This window comes from Sebastes umbrosus, chromosome 2 (assembly GCF_015220745.1).
Source record: "Sebastes umbrosus isolate fSebUmb1 chromosome 2, fSebUmb1.pri, whole genome shotgun sequence".
Taxonomy (NCBI): domain Eukaryota; kingdom Metazoa; phylum Chordata; class Actinopteri; order Perciformes; family Sebastidae; genus Sebastes; species Sebastes umbrosus.
Genome location: NC_051270.1, coordinates 36542971 through 36558391, shown reverse-complemented (window position 1 = coordinate 36558391; position 15421 = coordinate 36542971). Strand labels below are relative to the sequence as shown.

The following is a 15421-nucleotide window of genomic DNA, read 5'->3' as shown; positions in this document are numbered from 1 at the left end:
ATTTGAGAAACACTGATTGACATTTTTCACCATTTTCTGACATGTTATAGACCAAACAACTAATCATTTAATCAAGAAAATAATTAACAGATTAATCAACAATGAAAATAATCATTAGTTGCAGACCTACTATTCTTTAGAACCACATTTGCAAGCTAATTCAACCTGCAACTTCCAGTTTGAATTTTTTTTAAATTACAGAATATCTTTAAAACCAAAATTGCATTAGTACAAATTAAATATACATATATAAATATTTGTATCAAAATTTTAAATACAGCAGTCTGAGTATCCAACCTTAACACTGGTTTGGTACTGACCAAAATGTGTCTGTAGAGTCCCAAAAAACTGTCATGTACTGAAAGTTAATATCAAACGTCTGGTCAGATTTGTAATCTTATGTACTTATTTTTTGATCAGACTCTTTTTTTTAAATATTTTAAGACTATTTTAGACTAAAATCTTGTACAGATGCTTGTGTAGGGGTTTGTCTACTTCTATATGAAAAGAAAAAATTAAAAAAAATATGTTTACATTAATCAAAGAAAGTTAAAATTTAAAAAAGTACCTTTTAGTAACCTCCAATAAAAAGCCGACAAATCCTACGCCGGGTTCTCTAATCAGTTCCGACAAATGTTTTGAAATCAGAGACAAAAGTTTGTATTACAATCTTTTAGAAAAACAGAACTCTCTGTCCAACTTCATCGGCATCACCAACGGGGCATTCATCGATTTCTACTTGATCACGGAGACAAAGTAAACTAAGAGCAGACGCATGGATCACGTCAGAGCCGGTAAACGGGATTCTGTTTGATCGAGTTTCAAATTGGACCAATTCAGACTCTGAATTTCAGAGTCAATAAATCTTAAGTAAGGTAAGTCAGGGTGAGATAGAAGCAAAGAGAGAAGGAGAGAGAGAGAGAGGAGGACAACATAGTAAGACGAGGATTGCCAACTCACTGCATCCGTCCTCGTCGCTGTGGTCCCCGCAGTCGTTGTCTCCGTCACACTGCCACTGAGCCGGGATGCAGGTACACTCCCCGAACGCACTGACCGCACACGTGAAGTGGTTCCTCCCACACGAGCACTCAGCGCTGCCCTGGACTCCTGAACACAGAGAGGTAAGAGAAGGTTAGAGATGATGCTTACTGACCTTGTTTTGTTACTGGAATTCATATAATAAGCAAATAGTGATTCTGCAAGTTATACATATCTGGCTCATTTTCTCATCAGTTACTCATCACTGGTAGTTCTGTGTGTTCCCGGGACAAAACCCAGAAAAATTGGGCTGTCCCGAATACCATTTTTTGGGCTTCGAAGCTTCGGTGAGTAAATATTCGAAGGTATTCAAAGCTTCAGTACAGCGCCGCTGCCACACTACTGTACACACACACACACACACCTCTGCACACAACAAACAATGATATCCATCTGAGAATAACTAATAATAATTAATGAGGAATACGAATAATGAATAATGTTGTTGGATTATTCCTTATTTCGTGGGCTATTTTGGGATTTATACATTATTATTACATATATATATATATATATATATATATATATATATATATATATTTAAAAAAAAATAAAAACGAAGCATTCGAATACTGATTCTGAGGTTGATTACCATGGCGATGGTCAGCTTACCAGAAATCCAGTGGAATATTAAAATTGACTTTACCCATGTGAGTTATTGCTTTTTTTTTTTTTTTTTTTTTTTTACTATGATATATTCGTCCTCCTTAAAAGGGACATATCATGAAAAACTCACTTTGCCGGTGCTTGTGCACATCCATCTAGGTATCTGGAGTTCCTACCAACCCACAAACTGTGAACTAAGACCTCCCAGTCAGTTTTTTGTGGGCTGCTTTAGATCAGAAAACATGTGATTCAACAAGCCATTCAGATCTGGCTCCCCCTTCCTATGTCACATGTGGGCTCATTAGAATATACCGTCCACAGCTTGAGAACTACCTTTACAAAAGGTGCACCATATTTTTCTCGTAAGCCAATCAGAGCAGACTGGGCTTTTTCAGGAGGGGGGGTTCTTAAAGAGACAGGCGCTAAAAACGAGGCGTTTCAGACAGAGGGTGAATACAGGTATATTCAGACAGACCGGATGAGAAAAATAATGTGTTTTTTGAACATTAAAGCATGTAAACATGTTCTAGTAGAAACCCAAAATACAAGTATGGACCTGTAACTACTCCCTACTTACCCATCTGTATGTGTGACAAACGTTTCAGAAAACCACAGCCATGTGTGCGAACATCTGTTTAGAGTACTATAATGTGATTGTCTATTTGATTTATGCCGTAGCAGTAAAGATCCACCTGTCTGGGACAGATTAAAATTAACGTGGTTCCACTTCTCTGAATCACTGCTGCTCACGTCGGAAAGTTTGTCAGTCGTCTCGAAGGCGGTGTTCATGAAAAAGTTCCCCGGATGGAGAAACAACAATAGGATGCTATCAGGGCCTTTAGTACACGGGCTGCTTTACACAGCTACATTCATGTGCTGCTTTCTTTCTTTTAGCTGCATTTGCTGGGCTGCCATCTGCCGCGCAGCTTCTCTGTCAGCGCTCCAACGAGCTGTGTACTGCAAACTGCGGCCTAATACGCTCCATACAGCCACACACTATGTCACCGTGTAGAAATGAGACTTCACAACCCTTCTGGGGGCCGTAAACATGCACCCATCTTCATATTGTGAATGGCTTTCATTAAATGAATCTCTCTCTGTCAGAACATAAACATGTGTGTTGAATGTGTCACAGAGAGAGACGGTATTACGACCGTGAGTACAGCTGTGTGTGTAGCCTCGGGGAGTTTTAGCCTCTCAGGGTCGGGAGGTTTTATAAATCGGTGTAAATTTGCATGTGTGAACGCGTATTGTGGTGTTTCCAGCTGAGACGCTTTGTGAGAAGAAGGACAAGCGTCTTTTAAAAGCATCAATTTATACATTTATTTAGTGGATTTTTCGCATGAAGGTTCTTTCTCGTCCTCGAAAAAATAACCGATATGACAGTGTTGGTGGACTGACACCCATCGGTATAATGATTAATGAAGTGATTAATTAAAAAAAATAAATTATAATTTAGTCAATTTACCTGTCGGACAGAAAACAAAGGTGTCACTCGAAACACAGATACAAGCACAATGGCACAATATTTCTATTCATTTCCAAGGTGTAACATTATCAGCGTGCTATTAGTGAGGGTATAAATATATATATATATATTAAAATAAAATTATTTTGTGTCGACTATTTGATGTAATTATTCTAGTTATGCGTGTAGCTGTTAAAATGCACCTTTCTGTTAATATTCTGTTGCAAACTTAAACAACTTTCTCCGGAGCTACGTAACATCCGGTTGTAAATTCCGTCAAAGAGGACAGCAAAAAGTGAAAATATTTTAACTTTGGACAGCAATGCCATCTCCCTTTACTAGGGGGTGGGAATCAACAGAGTCCCCATGATACGATATTATCACAAAACTTAAGTCACGGTACGATCTTATTGCGATTTAAAAAAAAGATTGTGATATGCAAAATGCATCCGTTTTATCTAATGAGATCCAATTTGCACTCTGTTCATCTCAGAGTTTTCATTCACATATCTTGAGGTCAGAGGTCAAGGGACCTCTTGGTCAAGCCAGTTTTTCTTCACCAAAATGTTGCGTATTTTTTCGGCATTATTTAGCGTTCATCCCAACAAGCTAGAATAACATGGTTGGTACTACTAACAATCAATTCCTTAGGTTTTCTAGTTTCATATAATGCCAAGAACTTCACTCTAGCTTTCAGACTAGCGGCCGTCGGATTGTTAAGAGGTTAATACTTTATAATAAAAGATTGATACTTGAAGTCCGTCTATTGATACACTATAACTATGCAAAATATTGCGATACTATGCTGTATCGATTTTTACCCCCACCCCTAGCAATTACTGTTGTTTTCTCTGCCGACATCACCTAATGTTACCGTCCTTCTCTCGTCCACAAACATGATATCCGGTTTGCCCTCTGCCTGATTCCATATGAAAGCAGCAAGTTTACTTTTGTGTAAACTGATGAGATATGGTCTACTTTCATTTATTGTCAACATAAATTCTTTAATACTGCCCTGATGTGTAATCACTCACTGACTGCTCAAACAAAGCAATGTCTTATTTGTTGCACCTGTCCATGAGTTGTGAGCAGTTAGCTAAAGACTCACTCATTTTTACTTCTCTCCTTAAGCTGCCTTCACATGAGCTCTTCACTCACTGTGAGGTATAGTATGCAGAGACTTGCAGACACAGCAGGTAAAAGATCTCCCCAAAAAGAGCGCAAGGGACGCCATTCGCTGTTTCGAGGCAACAACAACGGTTGCGGTTTTTATCTCATTGGTTGCGCTTTTGAAAAGGTCATCAGCAACCGAGCTCAAAGTTGAAATAATCGGAACTTTTTAGCGCAGCGCTCTGTGGCGATTTTGAGCATAGAAGAACAATGGCACAGCCAGAGCAGAGCGATTTTACACCGCTGTGTGGAGGCTTTAGAGGCCCTAAGAAATAAATCCAGTAAATCGTAAGACAAGAGCAAAGATTAGAGCTAAGTCTAGGGGGAAAAAAACAAAAACGTTTTTACAGCCATCCACAAAATGGAGAGAGGGCTTTTTACTGCCTTGACCTTGGACTCCCGCTCAGGGACTTCTAAATAGCAGGAGCTTTAGCCAAAGAGGAAATTATGAATCTATGAAACATTTTTTAATCTCTCTCTACTGCAACTCAACCATATATTGCATTACATCAACAAGAAATACATATTAATTCTGTTCTATATCCCATAACACGTTACTTACTGGCCCTTTAATGTGGCCCATTTCGCTGACAGTATGCATATGTACACAGACAAACATCCCAAAATACATCGTCAAACACACAAACGCACACACAGGATCCATGCGTTCTGTACACTCTGCTCCGATTTCCCTCCACAGCAGAGATAAAACTCAGAGTCAACACATTCTCAGGCGCATCACAGCGAATCACGAGCGGGAAAGGAAATAAATAAAGGTTCCCCATTTTGCTCCCACTTTGAAGCCCATTAATGACCATCTGTGTGTGTGTGTATGTGAGTCTGTTTTGCTCAAACTGGCCTGCCGCAACAAACTCAGAGTTTCTTGGAACGCGCATGTGTGTATCAGTGTGTGTGTGTGTGTGGTTCCTGGCCTCCTCACAAAGGCATCAGTCAACCCAGGAGGGCCTGGCAGAGAGAGCTCAGTAACCTTCAGATCCCTCCCACAGCACTAAATTAATGGCCTCTTTCTTTTCATTTCCCTCTCCCTCTCCTCATTCTTGTCTTCCCACCATCCTCTCGTCACACTTCCCCTTCAGCTGCCTCCCTTCTTTTCTCCTCTTTCCTCACTTTTTTCCCCCTCTCTCTCTCTCTCTCTCCCTCCCTCCTCCCCCTCGCTTCGAGAACTCGCCGCTATAACGGGAGGGGAAACGGGGATGATGGCGTCATCCAAGTCTTCCCGTCTGTAAAGTTGTCTTTCTAATATTCTTGAGCGGTCTATAGTTCCTACGGTGTTCAGACCCCCGGGGGGGGGGGGGGGGGGGGGGGGGGGGGGAACGCCGGTTTACCCTCCGAGAGACAGACAGGCACAGACTAAGGCCTGAAAATCCTACGACTAATTCCTGAGACTACAACATAGATTAACACTGCAGTGTTGTGAGTTATGCTGGATTTGTAATTTTAAGCATATGTGTGTTTTATTCAGATGTGCATGTGTGTGCGTGTGCGTGCGGGTTTTCGACGAGCTAAATTAGAGTCCGTGAGCTGGAGCAGAAGTTGTGTCAACACGAAGCCACATCACAGGCCGCGCATTTGTCAAACATGCTTTAAAAAGCAGAGGCCGCTGGCTCCGACAAGAGCCAAAGAAACCACCGTACGCACTGTGCTGCTGCACGTGCATGTGAATGTACCATAACTGAGAATAGGAATAGGCAATGTGACAATAAATATATGGCAAGATGAAGTAGGGCTGGACGATATATCGCTATTATATCGATATTGTGATACGAGACCAGATAACGTCTTAGATCTTGGATATCAGAATATCGCATAATGGTGTAAGTGTTGTCTTTCCCAGGTTTTAATAATAAAGTGATGTTATTTTCTAAACTTAGCAGACTGTTCTAGCTGTTCTATTAGTTGTCTTTACCCACTTAGTCATTATATCCACATTACTGATAATTATTATTACTATAAATATCAATATTAAGGTATATGGTACAAAAAAATACTGTGATAATTGATTTTCTTCCATATCACCCAGCCCTAAGATGAAGTATTTTGCATTTGTTATCATTTTTGGTATACTGTTTTCTGGTTGTATCCATTTCTTTAATATTTCTGGTTGTATCATCAGAGCATTGTGGGAAGTGTTGCAAATGAAGAAGCAGGACTGTTATTTTGTCTATTAAATGCTTTCTCAAACTACTTTTCCAAAAAGATCTACTACAATTTTACAAAATACGTTACTAATGCAATACGAAAATGACATTGATGTGACAAAAGATTGTATCCATAAGTCTTTCAGGATGCTCTTGGAGAGTTATGAGTTGTACCAAGTCACAAAAAGTAATGCAAACACAAGGCAAAAGTGAGCATGGCTAACATTCCCCCTGCTCACTGCTTGACCCCTGCTAAAGTAGGGCCAAAGGTTTTGCCCTTTTGGAGAAATTTCAAAAATTTTGAGCACCATGAACTTCTAACCCCCAAAATGGACAACTAGACCAGACTGTCAACCATCATACCAAATGTGAAGCTCCTGAGTTAAATCGTTTTTGAGTTCTGCTCCGGAAAAAACAAAAGTGTGGCACGCGAACGGACAGAAGGACGGACACGCGGAACGCTATATACCCCCGACTACGTTGTCGCGGGGATATAATTAGTCTCATACAAACATAGTCTTGTAACCCTGCCACCAAAAATAATCACAACTTCTAACTCCTTGGATTAAGGAGGACAAAAAGATCCTGATGAGACTGATGATGACGAGTGAAAGATCAACACGCACATTAGTTTAAAAATCAAGTATGAATGTGTCACAACCAGCAGATCAAGGATTTATACTGACAGCTACTGAAGAAGTAAAAACAGAATCATCACCACTCATTACATTGTTATGTAAGAGTCCATACAAACACACACACACCATGCAGTAGCAGCCAGGCATGGCAGCCCTGCCTGCGCTTTCAAGAGCGCCAGCATGACAAGCCTCTGATGCATCGCAGATCACATGCCGGGCTGTGTTGTAGAGACAGCGGATCACTTTGAGCTGTAGTGCAAGTTAGGCGACAACACATCATTCAGTCTATTAGAGGGTGTTTAAGTGGAGCGGCTACAACCTGAGCAGTTAATTGATCTTAAACAAGATTTCCTTTTAACTGCCTGAAAAGCTGAGTTGAGAAGAAACTGAACACAGGCAGCAGCAACAGAGGGGCAAAGTGCTGCCGAAGTAGAACAGTACAACTTTTCTGAAGTTGTCGTGCTTCTTCTATAGCTGCCTTTCACAACAAAAGCCTTCCAGCCAAGAGAATGTGTTGTTAAGGTGCCACGGGAACCGTCAGTGGCAGAACTTTAGCATAGATAAGCATTAATCAAGTGGTCTAAAGCTACAAGTAGACATTTTTAAGCCACATTTCTATCAGCGGATTAGTTTGACACTGAACATGTTAAGCGAAGAGCTGCAGGTGCGTGCTGCAACTTGGGTGAATATTTAAAAGGGAACTATTATGCGTTTGTGCTTTTCCTCTTTCCTTTAGTGTGTTATGTAGTTTTTTTTATGCATGGGAAAGGTTTGCAAAGTTACAAAGCCCAAAGTCCACTCCAAAGGGAGTTACTCTCCCCCCACAGAAACACTGCTCCCGAACTGCCTGAAACGCCTTGATTGAAGTCCCGCCTTTTCTTCCGTAATGTGGTGATGTCACCAAGTAACCTTTGCATAATACCTGTCTAACAGCTAGTTTGTTACGGCCTCAAACAAAGCTAGAGCTGGAGCGAAGTCCAAGGAGTTTGATTCGGTTGACCGAATGGGCCAGCTGACCAATCAGAGCAGACTGGTCTTTTTCGGACGGGGCAGGAGCTCAAACAGAGCATTTCAGACAGAGGGTGATAAGAGGTGCTGTAACACAGCCGGTATGAGAAAAATAAAGAGTTTTTTGAACATTAAAGCATGTAAATATGTTCTAGTAGAAACCCAAAATACAAATATTCACTTGAAAATAAGCATAACAGGTCCTCTTTAATATATACAAGTAAGGTGAACACTGCCTGCTCTACCTGCGCCTCTGCTTTTAGCGCCTGTAACGTTGCAAGGATTATAAGAAAAGGATGAGTCAGTCAGCGGCCTCGTACAAATATTCATAAGAAGATAACACTTCCAATTTTGTTTGTAGATTTGAGAAGTTGAAACTTGATTGTCAGTGCACCAAACCCACAAACAACCAAGTGAGAAAAGCTTCTATTTCAATCCAATAACAGGTGATGCAGGCTGACGCGATGAACCCACTCTTGAGGCCAACAGTGAGACAGACAGACAGACAACTAAATTATCACGTCGCCTGCTGCTGCCAGAGGCCGGTGTGTGAGTCAGAAAGAACCTCCAGTAGAGAAAAAGAAAACAGAGACCACCAAAGATCCTCTGCTGCTGGTTATTACCGCCTGAAACTGTCTAAACAGGCCTGGTGTGGAACAAGACAGGTGGTCCCCCAAAAGGTAAACAGAGATGATCCCGCAAACCAACCGGGACACCACGTCTCAACCTGACCCCACCTACAGCAGCCTGCGTTCACCAACCCAACCGAGCCGGAAGCCGCCACGTCGTACGGGAGTCTCAGATCTAACCAGGTGGCATTCAACCTCCATTTCACCAATTCACAATTTGCTGCTGTTAAATAGTTAAATGACGAGTGTGAAGAGTTGAGGGGAGAGCAGTGGGGCCAAAACACACAATGGTAACTCAGCCCTGCAGAGAGCGGGTGGCCACGCGCTTTGAACGATGTCAAAAGGCTGCCAGTTAATTAGGCGTGGACCTCCCCGGAGACTACCTGGAGGGTCGGAGCTGCGTCTTTCTTTCAGCGTGCGAGTGCGCCGCTATAAAAAGTGATAAGCGGGAAATTGGGGGGCGGAGGGGAAATGAGTCGTCTGACAATGTGAAGGGGTAAGACAGGAGCACGGACGGAATGAGTCAAGCCTTTTGTCCCGTCCTCTGTCTCCCTGCCACCCGTCCGCCGCTGGTGTCGAGCTGTAAAGGCGTCGCCTCGGAGAGACAGCTGCGTCTCAGCGTGTCGGCAACTGTTCAGCCCGAACCGTCCCAAACCAGCTGCATTCAGCTGCGCCGCACGGCGTCGCGCAGCTCTGCACAATGAGAATGGACACAACTGGCGCCCCACCTCTCTGTCAGGCAACAGTGTTCATCCTTCGTCATGTGTCGCCTTGCGAGACCGCTGACAGAACGAGACGCCCGACTGATCGCCGTGTACAGGACGGCTGTTCACCTGTGAGAACTGTCATTCAGCAGTTCACACTGAACAGAGACGGCTGACTCTGTGTTCAGGCTTTCCTGGTATTAAGATAATGAAAATACTGTTCCAAATAGAAGATAAACACTTTGGCAACACCTGTTTTTAGATAAAGACATTTAAAAAAACAGGTTTTGATATCTTGATATATCTGGATAAAGGCAGCAACTACCGATTATTTTCATTGTCGATTAATCTGTCGATTATTTTCTTGAATAATCGATTAGATGTTTGGTCTATAAAATGTCAGAAAATGCTGAAAAATGTGATCACTGTGTTTCCCAAAGCCCACGATGTTGTCTTCAAATGTCTTGTTTTGTCCACAACTCAAAGATATTCAGTTTACTGTCATAGAGGAGTAAAGAAATCGGAATATATTCACATTTAAGAAGCTGGAATCAAAGAATTTAGACTTTTTTATAGTATATTATCAAGAAGAAATTGTTTTATACAATCAAAGCAAGCAATCTTTTAGCTTATCAGGAAAAAACAAACCTGTCTAATTTTAACGTGACCTCAACTCACACAGCAGATTGTGTCACTTCTATCTTTCGTCTCGTCTGTCACATTGAGATCGAGTCGACATCGACGCTTCATTCATTTGAATAATTGTGAATCTGCATCAGAGGTGAAAGCCAATATCAGAAAGCAAACTGTTTATCTACCAGACTTTTTATGAGAAAGACGAGCTTTGTGTGTTGTGAGGTATGGAAAGCTGTAATAAACAATTTGATTCAGTTTTTTCCTGCTCCGACATGCCAACGGTGGTGGTGGCAGGTTAGCTGTCTTGACGTGTCATTTGGAGTTGTGTTTCTGTCCACATCCAGAAATCTTTCCTTTAGATCTAGAACTTAATGATGGGCCACAGGCCAAAAGCATACACCTGTTGTATTATATTGTTAAGATGCAAAATGGTACTAGGATCCCAAGTTCCCCTAATTGAATATTCTTTTAGATTCTTACATAGTTAACCCCTTAAAACCCACCTGTTGAATACAATTGGGCTCATTTCCAGTAATAACCAATTTATATACTTCCAAGACCGTTTAGGGACCCCGGTACGCAGAAATATAATTTTTGTAGAATAGGTAACACATTTATACTGCATTAAAAAAAAGCATGCTTTTGCTCAAAACTGCATGTGATTATCATAAAGTGGGCATGTCTGTAAAGGGGAGACTCGTGGGTACCCATAGAACACATTTTCATGGTAGTGGCTAGACGGGAACCAGTAAACTGGGTAAACTCTCGCAATATTGTTAAGATTGACCTTGAATAGTCGAGCAGCGAGTCAAGCGAGAGTTTTTGCAAGTTTTTGTAAGATCGCAGATCAGATTTCGCAATTTTTTAGCTCCCGTCTAGAGACGACCCATTTTGCCAGTTTTTCCTCGCCTAAAGTTAACCTAAATTTGGAGCGTTATTGAGCCTCCTTCCCTACAAGCTAGCATGACATGGTTGGTACCAATGGATTCCTTAGGTTTTTCTATTTTCATGATACAACAGCCAGCTCTCTGAAAGAGAGTAAAGTTGGCAATCCTGGCCGATTGGTCTTTTAAATTAAAAATAATTAAAAATTTAAATTTGAAAAAATTGCTAGAAACATCTGGCGGACCAAATCGAATCTTATGGCGGGACAAATTTGACCCACGGGCCACACTTTAGGTAGCCCTGCTTTAGATGCTCCAGTTTCTTCACCGACTAGTCACTAACTGTAACTGAAAAAAAGCTCAGGAGGTTCCATAAATTAAAACAATGAGCTTAAAGAGGCTAAACAGCTCCATAAAGAGATGGTGATAATTGTCAACGGGTTGATATATACACGTTCGTTGTTGCATTAAATATTGATTGGCAGAGCTTTAATGATTGTAAGTACCATTTTCCCAGGCTCCTGCTCCTTTTTTATCTCTATACTTCTCTCCGTTACAACATATGGGAGCTTTACAGCTGCTCCGACACTCATTTGCTGAATTCCCTGTGGTTGTGTGATGGCTCTGGGTGACGCTGACTCGGCTTCACGGTGCCAAACAGCTCATCCTCCCTGCCCGTTCCCCCCCACCACCCCTCTCCGTTGGCTCATCTCCACCTACTAATTTGCCCACCGTGGGTCAGGCCGCCCTGATGTGGCGAGCTGGTGACCACAGCAGCACATGTTGAGCTCTGCTGGGAACAAAAAGCGCAAAGGAACAACAACATGCATGAGCAGATGTACACATGTACCACTTTTCAACCGGAGGGGAATTCTAAAAAAATCGCTTAAAATATCAGGTTTGCGCACTCGTCTATGCAAACAGAGTATACCAGACAAACAAGTTCAGATTGATGCCAGCTCTTCTAAAGCATTGCTAAAAATCTTCCCGGACAGGCCCGTCATCACGAGCTCATCCCTCTGGTTTGCTCGCTCGCACACGAAACACACACACACGGGAGTGTTTGAAATGTGCAGCAGTTGGTCGGCAGCGGGGTTCTTTTCACGCCTGCTCATCTCAGACTTTCATTAAAACTCCAGTCTTATCACACTGCAGCGCTCAATCACTTTCTTGTGACGTAACTCAGCAGGAGGGTGTGTGTGTGTGTGTGTGTGTGTTGCTGGCACCCCAACCTGACTGGAGGCTTCATTACAGAGCCTCATTTCTGCATGCTCACCAAACACCAGACATGTACACACACACACACACAAACACAGAGACACACTCCGCCAAGTCATTGCCTATTAACTAAGTGCAACCCAGAAGCTTGTGGGAGGATACTGTCCTTTATTCCCTTGAAATGAGCGAAAACAACATAATTACACGCTTAGTGATGTATCATCGTCCTGCTGCTGAGGGTTAAAAATAAAGGCCTCCGAGATCAAACGAGGGGGGGGGGAATGAAAGGATAGTGCTGCTACGGAGCTGTATACAGTACACACACACACACACACACACACACACACACACACACACACACACACACACACAACACACACAGTGCCATCATCCGCGACCGGCCAGCAGTCTCTCTGAAGTCAGTTCAAAGATAACACTGACTTGGCCGGGGATGAGTGGATGGCTGCTGGACGGGCATGTGGGCTGGCACTGGGGGGGTGGAGGGAGGGGTGGGAGTGGTGGCTACATGCAAGATAGAAAGAGGGAAGAAATATCCACACAGTGGAGAGAAAACAAATGTTTTAGTGTGTCTTTTCATTTGTTATTTTACTGAAACCAAGTGGAAAAAAATCTGCCAAAAATGTTGAGATAATCCAACATAATCCCCCCCAAATCTCATTTTCTCTGGGCAAAGTGTCAAGATCTCAAAATAAAACATGATTACGCCAACACTGAACAACCCGAGCTGCAGCCTCCGGAAATCTTTACATTTGTTTATCATTTACCGACACTATGTGAACGCAACATGCATGTAAATGTATTTTATCCATTTCGGTGATGCATTTACTGCACGGTACTACAGTACTATGTGCCAAGTTAGATCTATTTGTACGGAACCATGTGCAATATTAAACAAATGCTGTTATTTGCTGAATTGCACTAGAGTTACCTTAAATAAATAATAGAGCTAAAAAGCAATAAATATCATCTAATAATGAAAATCGTGATTCTTTGCTACAGCCGAAGTCTAATCACTTGATCTTTGGACCGAAGCAGATGCATCCAGGAGAATTAAACCAAACCTGTAGCTTTGGGAGATATTTCGCTGACTGGCTTACACCATAGAATGTACTGTATGTAAAAATGGACGATGTGACAGCTCCCTAAAAGTGAAGCCAAAACATCTGGATCACCCCCCAGGTGGCTGGCTGCAGTATAGGTCATAAACCCTGCCCCCTCCATATTAGTGAATGGGTGATGGGCCAAACAAAAAAATAAATAAAAGTACACGTTAAATTTGTTCTAAGATTGCTTCTGTCATTTTAGTTAGTTCTTATCTTATCTGGTATATGTTCATCAAAATCTCAAGATGGCAGCTCACGTATTGGGATATTTGGCTTCACTTTTGTATTGTGGGAAGAAGGGAAAACGCTTTGTCCATCTATATATACAGAAGTAAAATGTTCCCGCTTGGCAGACTTTTTAATTGTTTAAAGAAAAAAACACAAATTTAAACTTTTATAGCAGATGACGTCAGTGTTCTTGTTGTGTGTGTTATGCGGTGCAGTCTGTCTAGTCACAGGGCCATGAAGGGGTTAAGGAGGGAGAGGGACGAGCGCGTCGTACTACGTTTCATTTTCCACTACTGTCAGCCCTTTGTCATGACTCGGGCCTCCGCACACTGTACTTATGTGGGTTTGGGACTCAATATGTGTGTGTGTGTGTGTGTGTGTGTACTGTATACAGTATGTGAATGAGGGAAGGACTCTACTATGATCAAAGAGAAAACACATAAAAGATCCATCACCGCTACTTACTCTGTGTGGGACACAGGCTTTAAGGGGTTTAATGACCTAATGGGAAACCGGACGACTGCTTTTCCACAAAGACGACACACATGATGATGATGATGATGATGATGATGATGATGATGAAGCTGTTGTACAGGGTGCGAGCTGCATATGGGCAGATGAAGACCCGCAGGTCTGACTGTCATACGCCAGTGTGGGAGGATTCTTGTGGTGTTTTTATGAAGTGCGGGTGAGAAAGCAAGTGAGTCAGAGAGGAGGGGTTGAGGAGGGCAGAGAGAGACGAAGGGCGTGAAAGTTGGGTCTATTTGTTCAGCGGCTGTTGAAACAGCAGCGCGAACGCCACACCACTGAGATGAAAGGGATGCCGTCGGGAGGGAAAGACAGCTCTGACTAGGGCCCGCGTGGTATCGAACCTCAAAAACTTTGCACCAAAAGTTGATATTGAATGTTTATAGCATCACTTATTCATTGATCAATACGAAGTTCCAAATTTCAATTTGATGCTGTAATTCATTTAGGCAAGGTCCTATGGTACGGCTTCTTGTGTTTCAACAACATTTAACATTTGAGAACTTTGGCTTCTTTTGTTAAAAGACATAAGTATACAAGTATTAATAAAACGTTTAGTGTTGTTTTTTTGCTGTATCTACTAGAGTTGTTTCGACACAGATTCCAGTATCGAAAGTGAGTCCAATACTGCCCAAAGTTCAGGATATGGTATCGGCAAGTACGGCAGTCTATGCCCCGATCCAATACCAAGGTTTCTGCCAGTGTATTGCAAGCCCGGTGGCCTGCTGGGCCTGCGATTACTCCCTGCCAAGCCAAAGCAATTATGTATTTTTAAGATGTTTTTAAAACTAAAATGTGTTATACAAGTAGCCAACTCCTTTAAGGAATAACTCAGTGCGGTCAAGAGAGAGAGAGAGAGAGAGAGAGAGAGAGAGAGACACAGACGGATCGTACTTGGTATCGGCCGCAAGTTCAGGTATCGGAATCGGTATAGGGGAAGGAAAAAATGGTATCGGAATATCTCTAGCGTCTACAGTTCAAAGAGCATCACTGCAGATTTACAGTAAATGTGAGACTTTGAGCATTTCAGTGCAAATATGTATTGGCGTTGGTATGAATAGGATTGTTTGAGTGTGAGTGTGAGTGTGAGTGTGAGTGCGTGTGCGTGCGTGTGCATGTGTGTATGAGGGGGGTCAGCTGGCCAAAGAGACAATCTGTGGATTAGAGCGAGCTTGGACACCAAGTGCTCACTCAGCACATTACCCAGCGAGTCTAGTGTTCACAGCCAGAGGCAGAGCTCAGAGCTCCTCTGTGTTTACACTGCTGCCAGGCCTGACACACACACACACACACACACACACTGAAACACAGACGCACACACACACACACACTCACACACATACAGGACTCCCCACCATCCACACTTTAACCCCCAAAATCCTC

General features: G+C 42.4%; 1 protein-coding gene across 3 annotated transcripts in view; it reads right to left on the bottom strand.

The window, feature by feature from the left end:
* lrp4 (low density lipoprotein receptor-related protein 4) overlaps positions 1–15421 on the bottom strand; it is a 151295-nt gene that overhangs the window by 86728 nt on the left and 49146 nt on the right. For all 3 annotated transcript variants that reach the window (XM_037792250.1, XM_037792260.1, XM_037792268.1), the window contains exon 2: positions 961–1107. In XM_037792250.1, the coding sequence (XP_037648178.1) occupies positions 961–1107 (147 nt within the window). The remainder of the gene's footprint in view (positions 1–960; positions 1108–15421) is intronic.